Source organism: Salvelinus namaycush, unplaced genomic scaffold, assembly GCF_016432855.1.
Source record: "Salvelinus namaycush isolate Seneca unplaced genomic scaffold, SaNama_1.0 Scaffold1508, whole genome shotgun sequence".
NCBI classification, from domain to species: Eukaryota; Metazoa; Chordata; class Actinopteri; order Salmoniformes; family Salmonidae; genus Salvelinus; species Salvelinus namaycush.
In genome coordinates this window covers 14,613-29,937 of record NW_024058240.1, presented here as the reverse complement: position 1 = coordinate 29,937, position 15,325 = coordinate 14,613, and the positions used below count along the sequence as shown (strand labels likewise).

Genomic DNA, 15,325 nt, shown 5'->3' with positions numbered 1-15,325 from the left:
TATGTGTTTAGTTGGTCAGGGCGTGAGTTGGGGTGGGCATTCTATGTTTTGTGTTTCTATGTTTAGGTCAGGTGTAATTAGCCTTATATGGTTCTCAATCAGGGACAGGTGTTTGACGTTTCCTCTGATTGAGAACCATATAAAGGTAGGCTGTTCACACTGTTTGGTTGGGGGTGATTGTCTTCCGTGTCTGTGTATGTTGCACCACACGGGACTGTTTCGGTTTGTTCGTTCGTTTGATGTAGTCTGTTCCTGTTCGTGAGTTCTTCGTGTATTTATGTAAGTTCCATGTTCAGGTCTGTCTACGTCGTTTTGTTATTTTGTAGTTTGTTGAAGTGTTTTCGTTTTTTTGTCTTTACTTTAATAAACTTCGTTATGTCAAAATATCACGCTGCGCTTTGGTCCAATCCCTACTCCTCCTCTTCTTCCGAAGAGGAGGAGGACACCCGTTACAATACCTCTTAAAGATACCTCTTAAAGATACCTCTTAAAGATACCTCTTAAAGATACCTCTTATGGATTCCTCTTAAAGATACCTCTTATGGATTCCTCTTAAAGATACCTCTTAAAGATACCTCTTAAAGATACCTCTTATGGATTCCTCTTAAAGATACCTCTTAAAGATACCTCTTATGGATTCCTCTTAAAGATACCTCTTAAAGATACCTCTTAAAGATACCTCTCCTAATCAACAACAGGTGGTGTGTTCCATAGATTTCTCTCTCTTTTTGAAAAACCCTGGCCTTTTCTTATTTTGGAAAAAGTCTCTCCTCCACCCTCTCTCCTCCGTCCTCTCTCCTCCGTGACCCGGAAACCGATAAGTGGTCGAGTGGTGGAGGAGATGTCAGTTCATTAGTAGGTTGAACGGAAGACTTGTCCTCCCCTCCTCGACAGTCACCTTTCCCCCGAGGATAGTCATGTGTATCCTACCTGAGTCCTTCACGAAAGAGTTTTGATATCTGCTCACACACCCTTTGAATCAGCTTTAGTTTTCTCATAGGAGAAAAGCATTCAATCTTTTAAAAGCGATACGCTACTCATCCTTTTATCTATAAAATGTCTTGCACAACTAGCTAAATTCGTTTTTTTATTACTTCATACATTTTATTTTGGGATTCCATCCTGTAAAAGTAACTTGCCTCAAATTGCCTAATTATGCCCGAGTGGAGAGGGAGACAAGCGCATTTTAGTCCATTTTCCCTCTCCTCTCTGCCTCTCCTCTCTGCCTGTGTGTGTGTGTGTGTGTGTGTGCTCTGTGTGTGTGTGTGTGTGTGTGTGTGTGTGTGTGTGTGTGTGTGTGTGTGTGTGTGTGTGTGTGTGTGTGTGTGTGTGTGTGTGTGTGTGTGTGTGTGTGTGTACGTGCTGTAGATCTACCTGACATTTAACTTGTATTTAATTAGGCAAGTCAGTTAAGAACAAAGTCTTATTTACACTGACGGCCTAGGAACAGTGGGTTAACTGCCTTGTTCAGGGGCAGAACGACAGATTTTTACCTTGTCAGCTCAGGGATTCGCTCGTGCAGCCTTTATCGTTACTAGTCCAACACTCTAACCACTAGGCTACCTGCCGCCCCGCTAGGCCACCTGCCGCCCCGCTAGGCCACCTGCCGCCCCGCTAGGCCACCTGCCGCCCCGCTAGGCCACCTGCCGCCCCGCTAGGCCACCTGCCGCCCCGCTAGGCCACCTGCCGCCCCGCTAGGCCACCTGCCGCCCCGCTAGGCCACCTGCCGCCCCGCTAGGCCACCTGCCGCCCCCCTAGGCCACCTGCCGCCCCGCTAGGCCACCTGCCGCCCCGCTAGGCCACCTGCCGCCCCGCTAGGCCACCTGCCGCCCCGCTAGGCCACCTGCCGCCCCGCTAGGCCACCTGCCGCCCCGCTAGGCCACCTGCCGCACCGCTAGGCCACCTGCCGCCCCGCTAGGCCACCTGCCGCCCCGCTAGGCCACCTGCCGCTACGGTAGGCCACCTGCCGCCCCGCTAGGCCACCTGCCGCCCCGCTAGGCCACCTGCCGCCCCGCAAGGCCACCTGCCGCCCCGCTAGGCCACCTGCCGCCCCGCTAGGCCACCTGCCGCCCCGCTAGGCCACCTGCCGCCCCGCAAGGCCACCTGCCGCCCCGCTAGGCCACCTGCCGCCCCGCTAGGCCACCTGCCGCCCCACTAGGCTACCTGCCTAGTGGTAATAGTATCAAGACTGCCCAAATGTGCCTAACTGGTTTATCAATACATTTTCAGGTTCATAACTGTGCACTCTCCTCAACCAATAGCATGGTATTATTTCACTGTAATAGCTAATGTAAATTGGACAGTGCAGTTAGATTAATAAGAATTTATGCTTTCTGCCCATATCAGATATGTCTATGTCCTGGGAAATGTTCTTAGTTATTTTCAACCTCATGCTAATCGCATTAGCCTACGTTAGCTCAACCTCATGCTAATCGCATTAGCCTACGTTAGCTCAACCTCATGCTAATCGCATTAGCCTACGTTAGCTCAACCTCATGCTAATCGCATTAGCCTACGTTAGCTCAACCTCATGCTAATCGCATTAGCCTACGTTAGCTCAACCTCATGCTAATCGCATTAGCCTACGTTAGCTCAACCTCATGCTAATCGCATTAGCCTACGTTAGCTCAACCTCATGCTAATCGCATTAGCCTACGTTAGCTCAACCTCATGCTAATCGCATTAGCCTACGTTAGCTCAACCTCATGCTAATCGCATTAGCCTACGTTAGCTCAACCTCATGCTAATCGTATTAGCCTACGTTAGCTCAACCTCATGCTAATCGTATTAGCCTACGTTAGCTCAACCTCATGCTAATCGCATTAGCCTACGTTAGCTCAACCTCATGCTAATCGCATTAGCCTACGTTAGCTCAACCTCATGCTAATCGCATTAGCCTACGTTAGCTCAACCTTCCCGGTGGGAGACCCACCCATCCTGTAGAGGTTTTAATTCAACGGAATGATTAAATGTCTAATCCCATTTCAAAACATCAAACTTCATTACAGACTATGTCTGTCCCTTATTCTCCTTATGTCGTGTTCTCATTTTACATTTAGTCACCATGTATATACACCTGACTTAGTTACCTGTGTAGGTAGTCCTTACAAAGAACATACCTAGGCCAAATAAAGAGGTCGTTATTAATTGATGGTGAAAGTGCGCAGGCGCGTTCCCATGGGAGACCCTAGAGTGTCTCGCGGATATTGGCGGACAGGGGCGGATAACCCGCGCGGACCTATAGTGCGCCCTCGGTCAGGGCTCGAGCAGCTCCGTCTGTTCGCCGTTTCCCTGCGTGGAGACTGCGGCGCAAGGCGTTTTAACCAAGACTGTGGGTCACGACGCTAAGTGTGAATGACGAGACTAAACCCGTCATAGAATTAGAATGTCACGGCCGTTCTGGTCGTTCTAATTCTACATCTACGTGGCTAAATGAATGTGCGCTGATGAAATGGACACTCCTTGTAACATCCTGCTGTTTTGATTAAATTTGTTTGTGCATAAAAGTGCATCTATGGGGCCTCACTTGGGCACATTATACATGTCAAATGAATTCAATACAGGCCGTATTGTTTCGCTGAATTTAGCCCACTCTCCTTGTAGAATAGGTTACAGCATCATTTTATATTAATAACGCTGTATATTTGGAGGGCGGAATACACCTTTACGCGTTAAGACTATATCTGTGCTGTTGCAGATTCCAAAGCCGATAGTCCTGCAATATACGAGTTGTAATGGTGTACTTTTATGGGTAAATACTCGCAAAGTATATGTCAAGTGTCAAATATGGTGCGCAAGCAGAGGAAAACAATAGGCCTTTTGCAACAAATCTTTTGTACATACGACCTACTTCAGAAGGAACGTTGAACATTTTACAACGTATTTATGATAAACTCGCATACATTTCTCTTAAGAAGCCTGGTGCTTAAAGCACTTGACTGCAATCAGTGATATTCCACAAAGCAGGATAATCTCTCTCTCTCTCGTCGTTGTCGATAATCAGATTCACATGCTGTGTTTTGAGATTAGTTACACGCCAAGCGTGTTACAACAATAAGCCTATTGTCTTCGGTTTCATTATATTTATTATGAAATGTGAATTCTGTGTTTGTATTCCAGAATTGTGTAAAATCCACATTTCATCACGGGTTTCTGGAACCGTACTAATAGTTAGCAGACATGTTGTTAGTTGTTTGTGTGATATTGTCGACATCTCTACATTAAACGGTGTTAAGAGTAAATACGATTTGTAAAACAACTCCAAAATGCGTCACATCCGTTCCCCATATATATCCTACAACTGAAGGCTTTAAGGCTCAGCACAGCAAAACATAGTTTACATAAACCTTTGTACCAAACGATTAGTTTTTATATACATAAAAACATTTTTAATGACAGATTCAGTCAATAATAGAGTGTTACCCCGATTTGGGAAGAAATTAGAATGTTATGCTTCTAATTGAAATAAACTTTAAACATGCGTAAAAAAAAAAAAAAATCCCATTCCATTAATTTTAAATACATAGTTATTTGAATTAATTGAAAATGGATTATAATACAGTACATAATACAGTACATAATACAGTACATAATACAGTACATAATACAGTACATGCATGCAAATATAATACCATCTTTGGCCGTGTTTAGACTGCTGGAAAAGGCTGTTGTTAATAACAGGTTCATAATAATAATAATAATAATAATAATAATAATAATAATAATAATAATAATTTAATAAATGATTATTAGACCCACTGTTTTAGGCCTACGCTGGTACTCTGCGTACAAAAACAAGTATCTAGTATTATAACATCAAACGGAATAGGGAGTTGTTCTGCATGTCTTTGTGTGAATGGATATCCTGGAAATATGTTCTTTACTTTTATATCAACACTGTTGATGTCTTGTCAATAAATACAATTGGCGCAGGCTATCGATGTGACAAGTAGGATTGAGCTAGGCCTTAGGGTCAACCGGCTATCGATGTGACAAGTAGGATTGAGCTAGGCCTTAGGGTCAACAGGCTATCGATGTGACAAGTAGTATTGAGCTAGGCCTTAGGTCAACAGGCTATCGATGTGACAAGTAGGATTGAGCTAGGCCTTAGGGTCAACAGGCTATCGATGTGACAAGTAGGATGGAGCTAGGCCTTAGGGTCAACAGGCTATCGATGTGACAAGTAGGATTGAGCTAGGCCTTAGGGTCAACAGGCTATCGATGTGACAAGTAGGATTGAGCTAGGCCTTAGGTCAACAGGCTATCGATGTGACAAGTAGTATTGAGCTAGGCCTTAGGGTCAACAGGCTATCGATGTGACAAGTAGTATTGAGCTAGGCCTTAGGGTCAACAGGCTATCGATGTGACAAGTAGTATTGAGCTAGGCCTTAGGGTCAACAGGCTAGCGATGTGACAAGTAGTATTGAGCTAGGCCTTAGGTCAACAGGCTATCGATGTGACAAGTAGGATGGAGCTAGGCCTTAGGGTCAACAGGCTATCGATGTGACAAGTAGGATTGAGCTAGGCCTTAGGGTCAACAGGCTATCGATGTGACAAGTAGGATTAAGCTAGGCCTTAGGTCAACCGGCTATCGATGTGACAAGTAGTATTGAGCTAGGCCTTAGGTCAACAGGCTATCGATGTGACAAGTAGGATTAAGCTAGGCCTTAGGTCAACAGGCTATCGATGTGACAAGTAGTATTGAGCTAGGCCTTAGGGTCAACAGGCTATCGATGTGACAAGTAGGATTGAGCTAGGCCTTAGGGTCAACAGGCTATCGATGTGACAAGTAGGATTGAGCTAGGCCTTAGGGTCAACAGGCTATCGATGTGACAAGTAGTATTGAGCTAGGCCTTAGGGTCAACAGGCTATCGATGTGACAAGTAGGGTTGAGCTAGGCCTTAGGGTCAACAGGCTATCGATGTGACAAGTAGGATTAAGCTAGGCCTTAGGTCAACCGGCTATCGATGTGACAAGTAGTATTGAGCTAGGCCTTAGGGTCAACAGGCTATCGATGTGACAAGTAGGATTAAGCTAGGCCTTAGGTCAACAGGCTATCGATGTGACAAGTAGGATTAAGCTAGGCCTTAGGTCAACCGGCTATCGATGTGACAAGTAGGATTGAGCTAGGCCTTAGGTCAACAGGCTATCGATGTGACAAGTAGGATTAAGCTAGGCCTTAGGTCAACAGGCTATCGATGTGACAAGTAGTATTGAGCTAGGCCTTAGGGTCAACAGGCTATCGATGTGACAAGTAGGATTGAGCTAGGCCTTAGGGTCAACAGGCTATCGATGTGACAAGTAGGATTAAGCTAGGCCTTAGGTCAACCGGCTATCGATGTGACAAGTAGTATTGAGCTAGGCCTTAGGGTCAACAGGCTATCGATGTGACAAGTAGGATTAAGCTAGGCCTTAGGTCAACAGGCTATCGATGTGACAAGTAGGGTTGAGCTAGGCCTTATGGTCAACAGGCTATCGATGTGACAAGTAGGATTGAGTTAGGCCTTAGGTCAACAGGCTATCCTTACAAGTAGCCTTTAAAGGCCTACACGGGCCAGACACGACCTTACGTTTTTACCAAGATGAGGATGGGGTAAAAAAATCGCTAAATGCGGAAGCTGAAATTGGCATGATATATCCACCTTGTAAACAGTGTCTTTATGGCGATGATGCAGAAAAGTATATAGGCCCAACTCTACGCCTCCTTCGAACAGACTAGGCCAAGTCTAAATAGGACAACGTCTCCTTTAAACAGACTCGGTCTTGTCTACAGGACAACGTCTCCTTCGAATAGACTAAAGTACTTGCTGGCATTGGAAAAACATAAATAAGGCGTGCTATTGCCAGGGTATACGATGGGCAGGGGCATCGGCATCAAACATCTTCCTAGCAGGTTACTGTCTTTGTACAAGGCCGGGAGCTGCAGAGCCTTCCCCGGACCCGCGTCGGAGAAATCACCGCTGGGACCATCTAGCGCGGATGAAATCTGTCTTTTCAATTTATTCCTTCGATTCTGGAACCAGATTTTGACCTGCGTTTCCGTTAACTGGAGAGAACTGGCGAGGCAGGCGCGCTCGGCGCTGCTAAGGTACCGCTTCATATCGAAAGTAGATTCCAACTGAAAGATCTGTCTCTTGGAGAAGATGGTGCGAGTTTTTTTCTTGGTTGTCAGTTGTTTTTTCTTGCCGCCGCTATCACCGTCCCCGGTGTGATGCGTCGAGGAGCAGTCGTCGCCGCTGTCTCCGCTTTCGAAGCAATTGTCGGTGATCTGTAACGAGTCTTCCCGGGTGATAGCGACGGCCTTGGGTCCTCCGGTTGGGCTACAGTCGTTATCCGGCTCTGAGAACGGAAATGGGACAGAAATTGTATTCCGCAATATGTATAGCATGACGCTGAAAGTTTATCAGGCTACAATATTATGCTACACATACAAAATAATTAGGCCCGTTGTGTTGAATCAGGCTACAAAAAATGCAATTTATTCCGCTATAGTGCATTGTTTAACATTCATATTTTGCCATATAAGGCAACAGTTGCCTACCTTCATCATGTAGCCTTGTCGCGGGGTCCATTCTCCGTTGACGGTCATCGAACCAGTACAGTCCCGTGCTATTCTGTAGCCTGCTACCGGAATGACAGCTGTCAACTGTCTTCCTACCGTTACCGCTCGAGTTTGTCTGCAGGTTCAGAATATTGTCTATGGTGAATTTGAGAGACGCGGCAGTCGGCCTGCATGGCGCGTCCACTTTGCTCATCATTTAGAGAAATAGTCTCTTTTCTCTCGCAAGGACTTTGGGAACCAAAAGTTCCTGCGCTCTAGAAGTGGAACTTGGAACTCTCTTTCTCTCTTCTCAACGACGTCTTGACGCTCCACGCTCCATGCGAGGATGATGAGGGGATTGGACTGGGGCTTTCACGGCGCGCCTCTCTCTCTCTCTGCCTCGCTTGTTACTTCCACGGACCGGATGGAACGTTGGTGCGCCCTCGTCCATTGGACAAGAGGAGTGCCTGCGAGGGGCCAATTGCGTCAAAGGGGAGGGGAATAGAATGTTATCGTTTTTTCCCTTCTTTTTGTGAGCCTGGCATCTGGTATAAAGGCTGGTTTAAAAAAGGAAATGAAGAATGGAAAGGGATCATTATAAATAATTTAATTTGAGGTGTTCTGCATTTGAGGAATAGGCGATTTTATTATTCTGCAGTCATGGCTTTGGGTTGGTGAATGTATAATGTCTAGCTATAGACCCAGCAGTTCTGCCTTAGAAGGTAGGCTACCTAATACATCCTTTTAACACCTGGTGCTGGCTGGGTCCAAACCCGATGTCCACCAGAGGTTTTGTCGTTGGTAGAAGGGGAGGTGGATGACGGGTTTCAGCGTTTTAATGAAGTTCACGTTTTAATGAGGCCTTTTCGACGAGCTGTAGTTTTCAAAGTAAAATACAAGAGAAATACCAATATAAATATATTATAAATAGTATTTACATTAATTTAGTTGGAATAGCATATTGAACACAACATTTACAGTAAGTTAAAATAGCCTCGGTCTATTTCTATGTGTAACCATTTCCAGTTCATTTAAACCCGCATTGCAATTTCTTAGTTAACGATTTTTTATTTCTTTGCATCTTCTAAAATCGTTAACTGATAGAACACATATAATAGAACACATAGAATAGAACACATAGAATAGAACACATAGAATAGAACACATAGAATAGAACGTTAGAGTAGAACACATAGAATAGAACACATAGAATAGAACACATAGAATAGAACGCTTCAGGCTTCTATATTCAGCCAGCGGTGGATAAATACCCAAACGTCATACTTGAGTCATAGTAAAGATACCTTCATAGAAAATACGTCAAGTAAAAGTGAAAGTCACCCAATAAAATACTACTTGAGTAAAAGTCTAAAAGTGTTTGGTTTTAAATATACTTAAATAGTACAAGTAATTGTAATTGATAAAATATACCCAAGTATTGAAAGTAAAAGTAAAATTATAAATCATTTCAAATTCCTTTTACTAAGCAAACCAGACAGCACCATTTTATTTATTTAATTTGATTTACGGATTGCCAGGGGGCACACTCCAACACCCAGACATATTTTACAAACGAAGCATTGCTGTTTAGTGAGTCCTCCAGATCAGAGGCAGTAGGGATGACCAGGGATGTTCTCTTGATAAGTGTGTGAATTGGACCATTTTCCTGTCCTGCTAAGCATTCAAAATGTAACTAGTACTTTTGGGTGTCAGGGACAATGTAATGAGTAAAAAGTACATTATTTTCATTAGGAATGTAGTGAAGTAAAAGTTGTCAATAATATAAATAGTCAAGTAAAGTACAGAAACCTCCCCAAAATAACTACTTAAGTAGTACTTTGAAGTATTTTTACGCCACTGTGTTTTGCACAAGGCTATGAGGTATGGGCCTATAATCAATATTATGCCAGAAGACTACACTCTATAGTGGAGAACAGAGGCCTGTTTAACTAGGCCTGTAAATTATTATTTACGATGACAGCCTACACCGGCAAAACCCGGACGACGCTGGGCCAATTGTTCGCCGCGTTACGGGACTCCCAATCACGGCCGGTTGTGATACAGCCTAGATTCGAACCAGGGTGTCTGTAGTGACGCCTCTAGCACTGAGATGCAGTGCCTTAGACCGCTGCGCCACTTATTTATACAGACCTAGATTGTGTTTAGGGAAGGCTACTTTTATCCATATGATATTGAGCATATTGAAGACTGTTTAATGTCCAGAATAAAGTCTAGGCCTATAACCTTCTATTGTATTGTTTGCTGAGATGACAATCGTGACGATATGTTTTGTCCATTTTACAGATAAACCATAGCAGAAGGAATTTGAATTAGTGTACGTTATTTTACCCGGGAAAACCGCGCGGCCATACATTCTCCCAAATGCAAAACGTCTATCGTCTTCGATGGGATTTGGTTGTGATGAATATCGTCAGCATTGTGTTGTTTTACTCCTAAATATGTGTTGTCCTCGGAAGTTATCTCAGGTATCCTTCTCCCGAAGGAGTGGCGTCTCCCACATACAGGCAGAGGCTACTGAATGTTTAATAATAATTAATACATATTTATAACAACGAAGTAAAAGCGTTGTTAAACAGTAAAGCTATAATCTACACATTAAGGCCTATTAGTTCGGATTATAAAACAGGCTACTTTAGTGAGTCCGTGAATCCTCTGAATAAAACGTCTGTGTTGTAAATAAATAAAATATAATCATAGTTTTATTTTTATTTCACCCCTATTTAACCAGGTAGTCCAGTTGAGAACAAGTTCTCATTTCCAACTGCGACCTGGCCACAGTAGCCTACTACGGGCCATCTAGAAATATGAGGCCTACCATATAGGTCTATAAACCAACTATATATTATTCAACTGTTTCTTATACAGTCGTCTAGTCTACTGAGGCCCACATTCACAACTTGCCAGCTGCCAGCCAGCTCAGGCCTGGTGTTGTAGTAGCGTGATGTCATGTTATGTAATAGTGGCTATAATTCATTTGTTCTCACCAACGTCCTTTCGATGACCCCGCGCGTGTTTATAAATATGAAGGATGACATCAAACCATATTTCCTGTAATGGAGAGACGGGTGCTTTTTCCGCCCCAAAGTGATGAGGGCAGTTCAGTTGCAGGGCAGAGAGCATGTTGGGTCTGCATGCCGGGCAAGGCCATGTTAAAACATAATTCTATGAAGTCAAATGTTGTTTTTCCCACAGGGGTAAAAAATGGAAACGTGTCGGGAGCTTCTTTTTTTATATATATAAATATAGATCTTTCAAAAAAGGCATTTTTGTTTTCTTCTCCGCTCCCCTACAGCTTTAGGCAACACACTTCATTTTGTAACTTTTACAATGAACTTGTGTTTTAAGTGAAGGCCTATACGCTGATATGTGTCCGAACTAGCGCTGCGCCGTGGGGATAATGAACTTGTGTTTTAAGTGAAGGCCAATACGCTGATATGTGTCCGAACTAGCGCTGCGCCGTGGGGATAATGAACTTGTGTTTTAAGTGAAGGCCAATACGCTGATATGTGTCCGAACTAGCGCTGCGCCGTGGGGATAATGAACTTGTGTTTTAAGTGAAGGCCTATACGCTGATATGTGTCCGAACTAGCGCTGCCGAGGGGAGGGACTTGTGCCATTAGCTGCATGCTACTTATTCTGTCCTCGTTGGCGTCTATGCGACGGAAGTAAAACTGGCGACATAAAATGTAGTAGTCTATATTTGTAGTCTATAGTCAGGGAGGAGCCAAAAAGATTGGGTCAATTCCGATCAAAATTACAATCAAATGACTTTACAATTTCACATGGATTGATCAACTGTAGGCTACTGTTGATCAATCGAATCTCACGCAGGTTCAACTCTGGATTTTAGTCGAAATAGTTTGAAATTGACCCCAAGCACGTTGCCTCGAGGACACACAGGATATCAGCACACACACACACACTTCACTCATATCTTGTGATTCGTTTATTTAGAGCTATATTGTGTGGGGAAAAAAGTGACGTTAGAAACTGGCTTTGGATATAAAAGTCTTTGGATAAATAAGTGTGTATTAATAAACATAGCAATGTGGGCCGGCACAACACTATCATTATCTAGTGAGGCGATAATATAATACAAGTAGATATGTAAAGTAGTACAATTACAACATTAAAAAACACCGCGATCATTTGTAAGTCTAAAGGCCATTTCTTCACACTGTTTTACTTGTTTGGTTTTCAGCGGCCATTGCAGGTATTGTTATTGCACGATTCCCCTATCTTCAATAATTGAATAAATGATGATATGACGTGAACAAAAAAAAATGAAAGTTCGATAATTGGTCTTTACACCAACCCGGTCATTTGCGAGCGTAGTAAACTCACGGAGTGAGCGAACGAAGAGAAGGGATAGTTCACAGGGTTTGAGAAACTCATCAACGGTGGGGAGACCTGGGACACGTCGATGTTGAAACGCAACGTCGAGTGCGTGTTGCCTTCGTGATATAGAATCGGAACTCTGACTATCCGTCGGGACGAGTGGGAAACGTTTGCGGCCTCTAGATCCGCCGCCAGCTGTCTCTTCCATTTGTTCCGTCGATTCTGGAACCAGATTTTCACCTGCGTTTCCGTTAGGTGGAGAGAGGCCGCGATACCTGCCCGTTCAGAACTGCTGAGGTACCGTTTCATATCGAACGTCGACTCCAACTGAAACACCTGACTCCGACTGAAAACGGTTCTAGTTTTCTTCTTCCGGATAGAGCTCTGGTCCAGAGGGGTTTCCGGGTCCGACTGATCGTCAAAGCCATTCTGCGTCTCGTCGTTGTCGTCGGTCAGGCTGCTGTCTGACGTTTTCCGTCCCGTTTTGTCGCTGCCTTCAGTGGGTTCTTCTGACACCGCGGGAGAGACAGAGTCTCGGTCGCTGGCTGAGTGGGAGCAGCGACGGTCATCTGAGCATCTACTGTCCTCTTTGGGATCTGTGGGAAAAAAATACAACATTAATAAAATGTGAATTGAATATGGACACATGGCATCAAAGTCAGAATGATTTAAATAGGCTGTTGCTGAGAACAGAAGTTGGCCAAAAAACAAAGGGTTAAAATATAGGCCTATAGCTATAGACCTGACAAAACATTGTCATTTAAATATGAACAAAGCTAACTAACAACAACCCTCCTAACCAGGCCTTGAAGAAGGCCCCTACGATCTTCAAATGGCACCCTATTCCCTACATAGTGCACTACTAGTGACCAGAGCCCTATTCCCTATATAGGGAACTACTAGTGACCAGAGCCATATTCCCTATATAGTGAACTACTAGTGACCAGAGCCCTATTCCCTATATAGTGAACTACTAGTGACCAGGGCCCTATTCCCTACATGGTGAACTACTAGTGACCAGAGCCCTATTCCCTATATAGTGAACTACTATAGACCAGGGCCCATAGGACTCCAAAGTATATGCCTGTACGGATGTTCTGGAGAGACCAAGTCCCCACTCAGACAAAGTAATTACACTCTAGTACATAGAGAGAGAGAGAGAGAGAGAGAGAGAGAGAGAGAGAGAGAGAGGGAGAGAGGGAGAGAGGGAGAGAGGGAGAGAGGGAGAGAGAGAGAGAGAGAGAGAGAGTAGACTGGCTGACCAGACAGGACCAGGGGACGCTTCCCTCTATCAGTAGACTGGCTGACCAGACAATCCCAATATGGCACCCTATCCCCTATATAGTGCACTACTTTTAACCAGGGCCTATGGCCATATGGCACCGAGTTTGGTCTAACGTAACACTAACCCACCCATTGGGTCCTGGTTAAAAGTAGTGCACTATATAGGGAATAGGGTGCCATTTGCGATCCGAACCATAATGACAGGCAGAGTGTGTAATTAGCGGTATAGGCTTAGCCATGATGCGCGATAGGACTATCACGACACACGATATAGACGTAACATATTGTGAGATGTTCTTGGCCCAGGTATTTACTTACGCGACATGCACGGCGAAATGTGGTTAAACCACCTCCGCAGGTCTCCCTGGTAAAAAAAATATATATATTTTTTTGTACCTCAATGGGACTGATTAAATAAAGGTTATTGTGAGATGTTTTAGGCCCTAGATGTAGGCGACAGGTCTACAACCTAGTGTTGTTATAGCCTAATATAACTGGCCCATTCAAACCCTTCGATCGCAATGAGAAGCTGTTTATTTATATACACAATATAGACTATCCTACCAGCTTCAATCATGGAGTCAGAGATAATCATACGACTATGTATCTAACGGAATACAGACAGATTACTGTATTGCCCATGTAGTCACATTTAAATGATGGCTCTTTGGGCGTTTTTATTTACAATGGAACTCATATCGTAGATTCGATTATGCCGTTAAAAACAGTTAAACACAACTATTTATCCAATAGAATAAAGATATGGGCTACTTACTGCTGGACCTTTTGAGACTGAGTGGTTTGACGTTAACGGCTGCGGCTGCTCTGTACCATTCTAACTGCGAGTCTCTCCGGGGGGAACCTTCGGCGCCGAGGCCGGAGCAGACTGCCACTTGACCGGCCAGTTGGCTGGGATGTCCCGCTAAGACTCGGCTAGGGTAGACCATCTCATTCCTCTCCATACTCTCCTCCGCGGTCCTGCTACTGTATTGACTGTTGTTGTTGTTGACCTGTCGGTTGAAAGACGTTGACTCTCCATTCTTCCTCGAGCCGAGTAGGTTTTCGATGTAAAACGAGGAGACTTTTGACGGTGTCGAAGCCTGAGTGTCTGGCGCCTTGTCGTGCATTATGTTTTTAGTTGAAAAAAATATGCACATTTCCTGGCCACTCGAACAAAACAATCACGACGGGTCCTCCTGCGTCCGTCCAAACCGTCAATACAGTTGACGACGAGCACGTGTGTTCTATTACTCCGCAAAACAAAACGGTTATTTTCGTTGTTGATGTTTGTCCCGACCAGAGCTTAAAAGCACCATCTCAAACGGGTTTCTCCATTCACCGCTGTTTATAAATGATAAATCCTCACCGAAACGTGGAACTCGTTACCAGCGCGGCCCTGGAGCTCCGTGGCGCCAGCACAGCACGGGGCAGAGACCGGAGAGGTAGTAGCCTACAGCGGGAAGCGAGTCAAGTCAAACGGTTGACGAGCGGAGGGTATCCGCTGATTGGACAAGCACAATATCAAATGGGATTACTCCAGGAGAGGGGAGAGGTTTCCGTTGCAAATGGCACTCTATCCCTTACACAGTGCACTACTTTTGACCATAGCACTACAGACCCTGGTCAAAGGTATGCACGATTAAAGGTATAGGGTACCATCTGGGACGGAGCCGAGAATTACTCTGTCTGACCGGGACTCGCCTCTCTCCTCCACTCAGCTACTGCTGAGTGCGCGCGTGTGTGTGCCTGCGTGCGAGCACCTCCGGGGCCAGGGAGACCCCCCCCCCCCAGTCGGTCAGTGAACGAGCCTTTATTTGGGTCAATTAGGAGGCAAATGAAAATACAGGAAGAGATAGAGAGCACAGTCATCCTCCTCGCGGGTCCCGTATGGTTCCACGTTCCACAGCGCTGTATGCGGCAAGGAAGCGCGGCCGTATCTACTACTGTGCATACACCGCCGCCTATTGGCTAACCGGGAAAACGCAGTATGCTGCTTGTCATGTAGGCTCTAAAAAAGGGACTCCAAAAGCATCATAGTTTAAAAAATAATTTAAAAAAAATTGAGTCCATTTTCTTGTAGACGTAAAATGCGCTGCGTATATCTCTGCGTATATCTCTGCGTATAGTTCTGCGTATAGCTCT

The 15,325-nt window shown here is 44.7% G+C and overlaps 2 protein-coding genes across 2 annotated transcripts; both read right to left on the bottom strand.

The window, feature by feature from the left end:
* Positions 1-4,646: 4,646 nt before the first annotated feature.
* Positions 4,647-7,890, bottom strand: hmx4 (H6 family homeobox 4). Its single transcript, XM_038983194.1, has 2 exons — positions 7,541-7,890; positions 4,647-7,338 (listed from the first exon to the last, which is right to left on the bottom strand). The coding sequence occupies exons 1-2, from the start codon at positions 7,755-7,757 to the stop codon at positions 6,767-6,769; spliced, it is 789 nt and encodes a 262-aa protein (XP_038839122.1). The 5' UTR covers positions 7,758-7,890; the 3' UTR covers positions 4,647-6,766.
* A 3,976-nt stretch (positions 7,891-11,866) lies between these two features.
* On the bottom strand, positions 11,867-14,310 carry LOC120036904 (homeobox protein HMX1-like). The gene is made up of 2 exons (XM_038983193.1): positions 13,959-14,310; positions 11,867-12,495 (listed from the first exon to the last, which is right to left on the bottom strand). The coding sequence occupies exons 1-2, from the start codon at positions 14,308-14,310 to the stop codon at positions 11,867-11,869; spliced, it is 981 nt and encodes a 326-aa protein (XP_038839121.1).
* Positions 14,311-15,325: the final 1,015 nt, after the last annotated feature.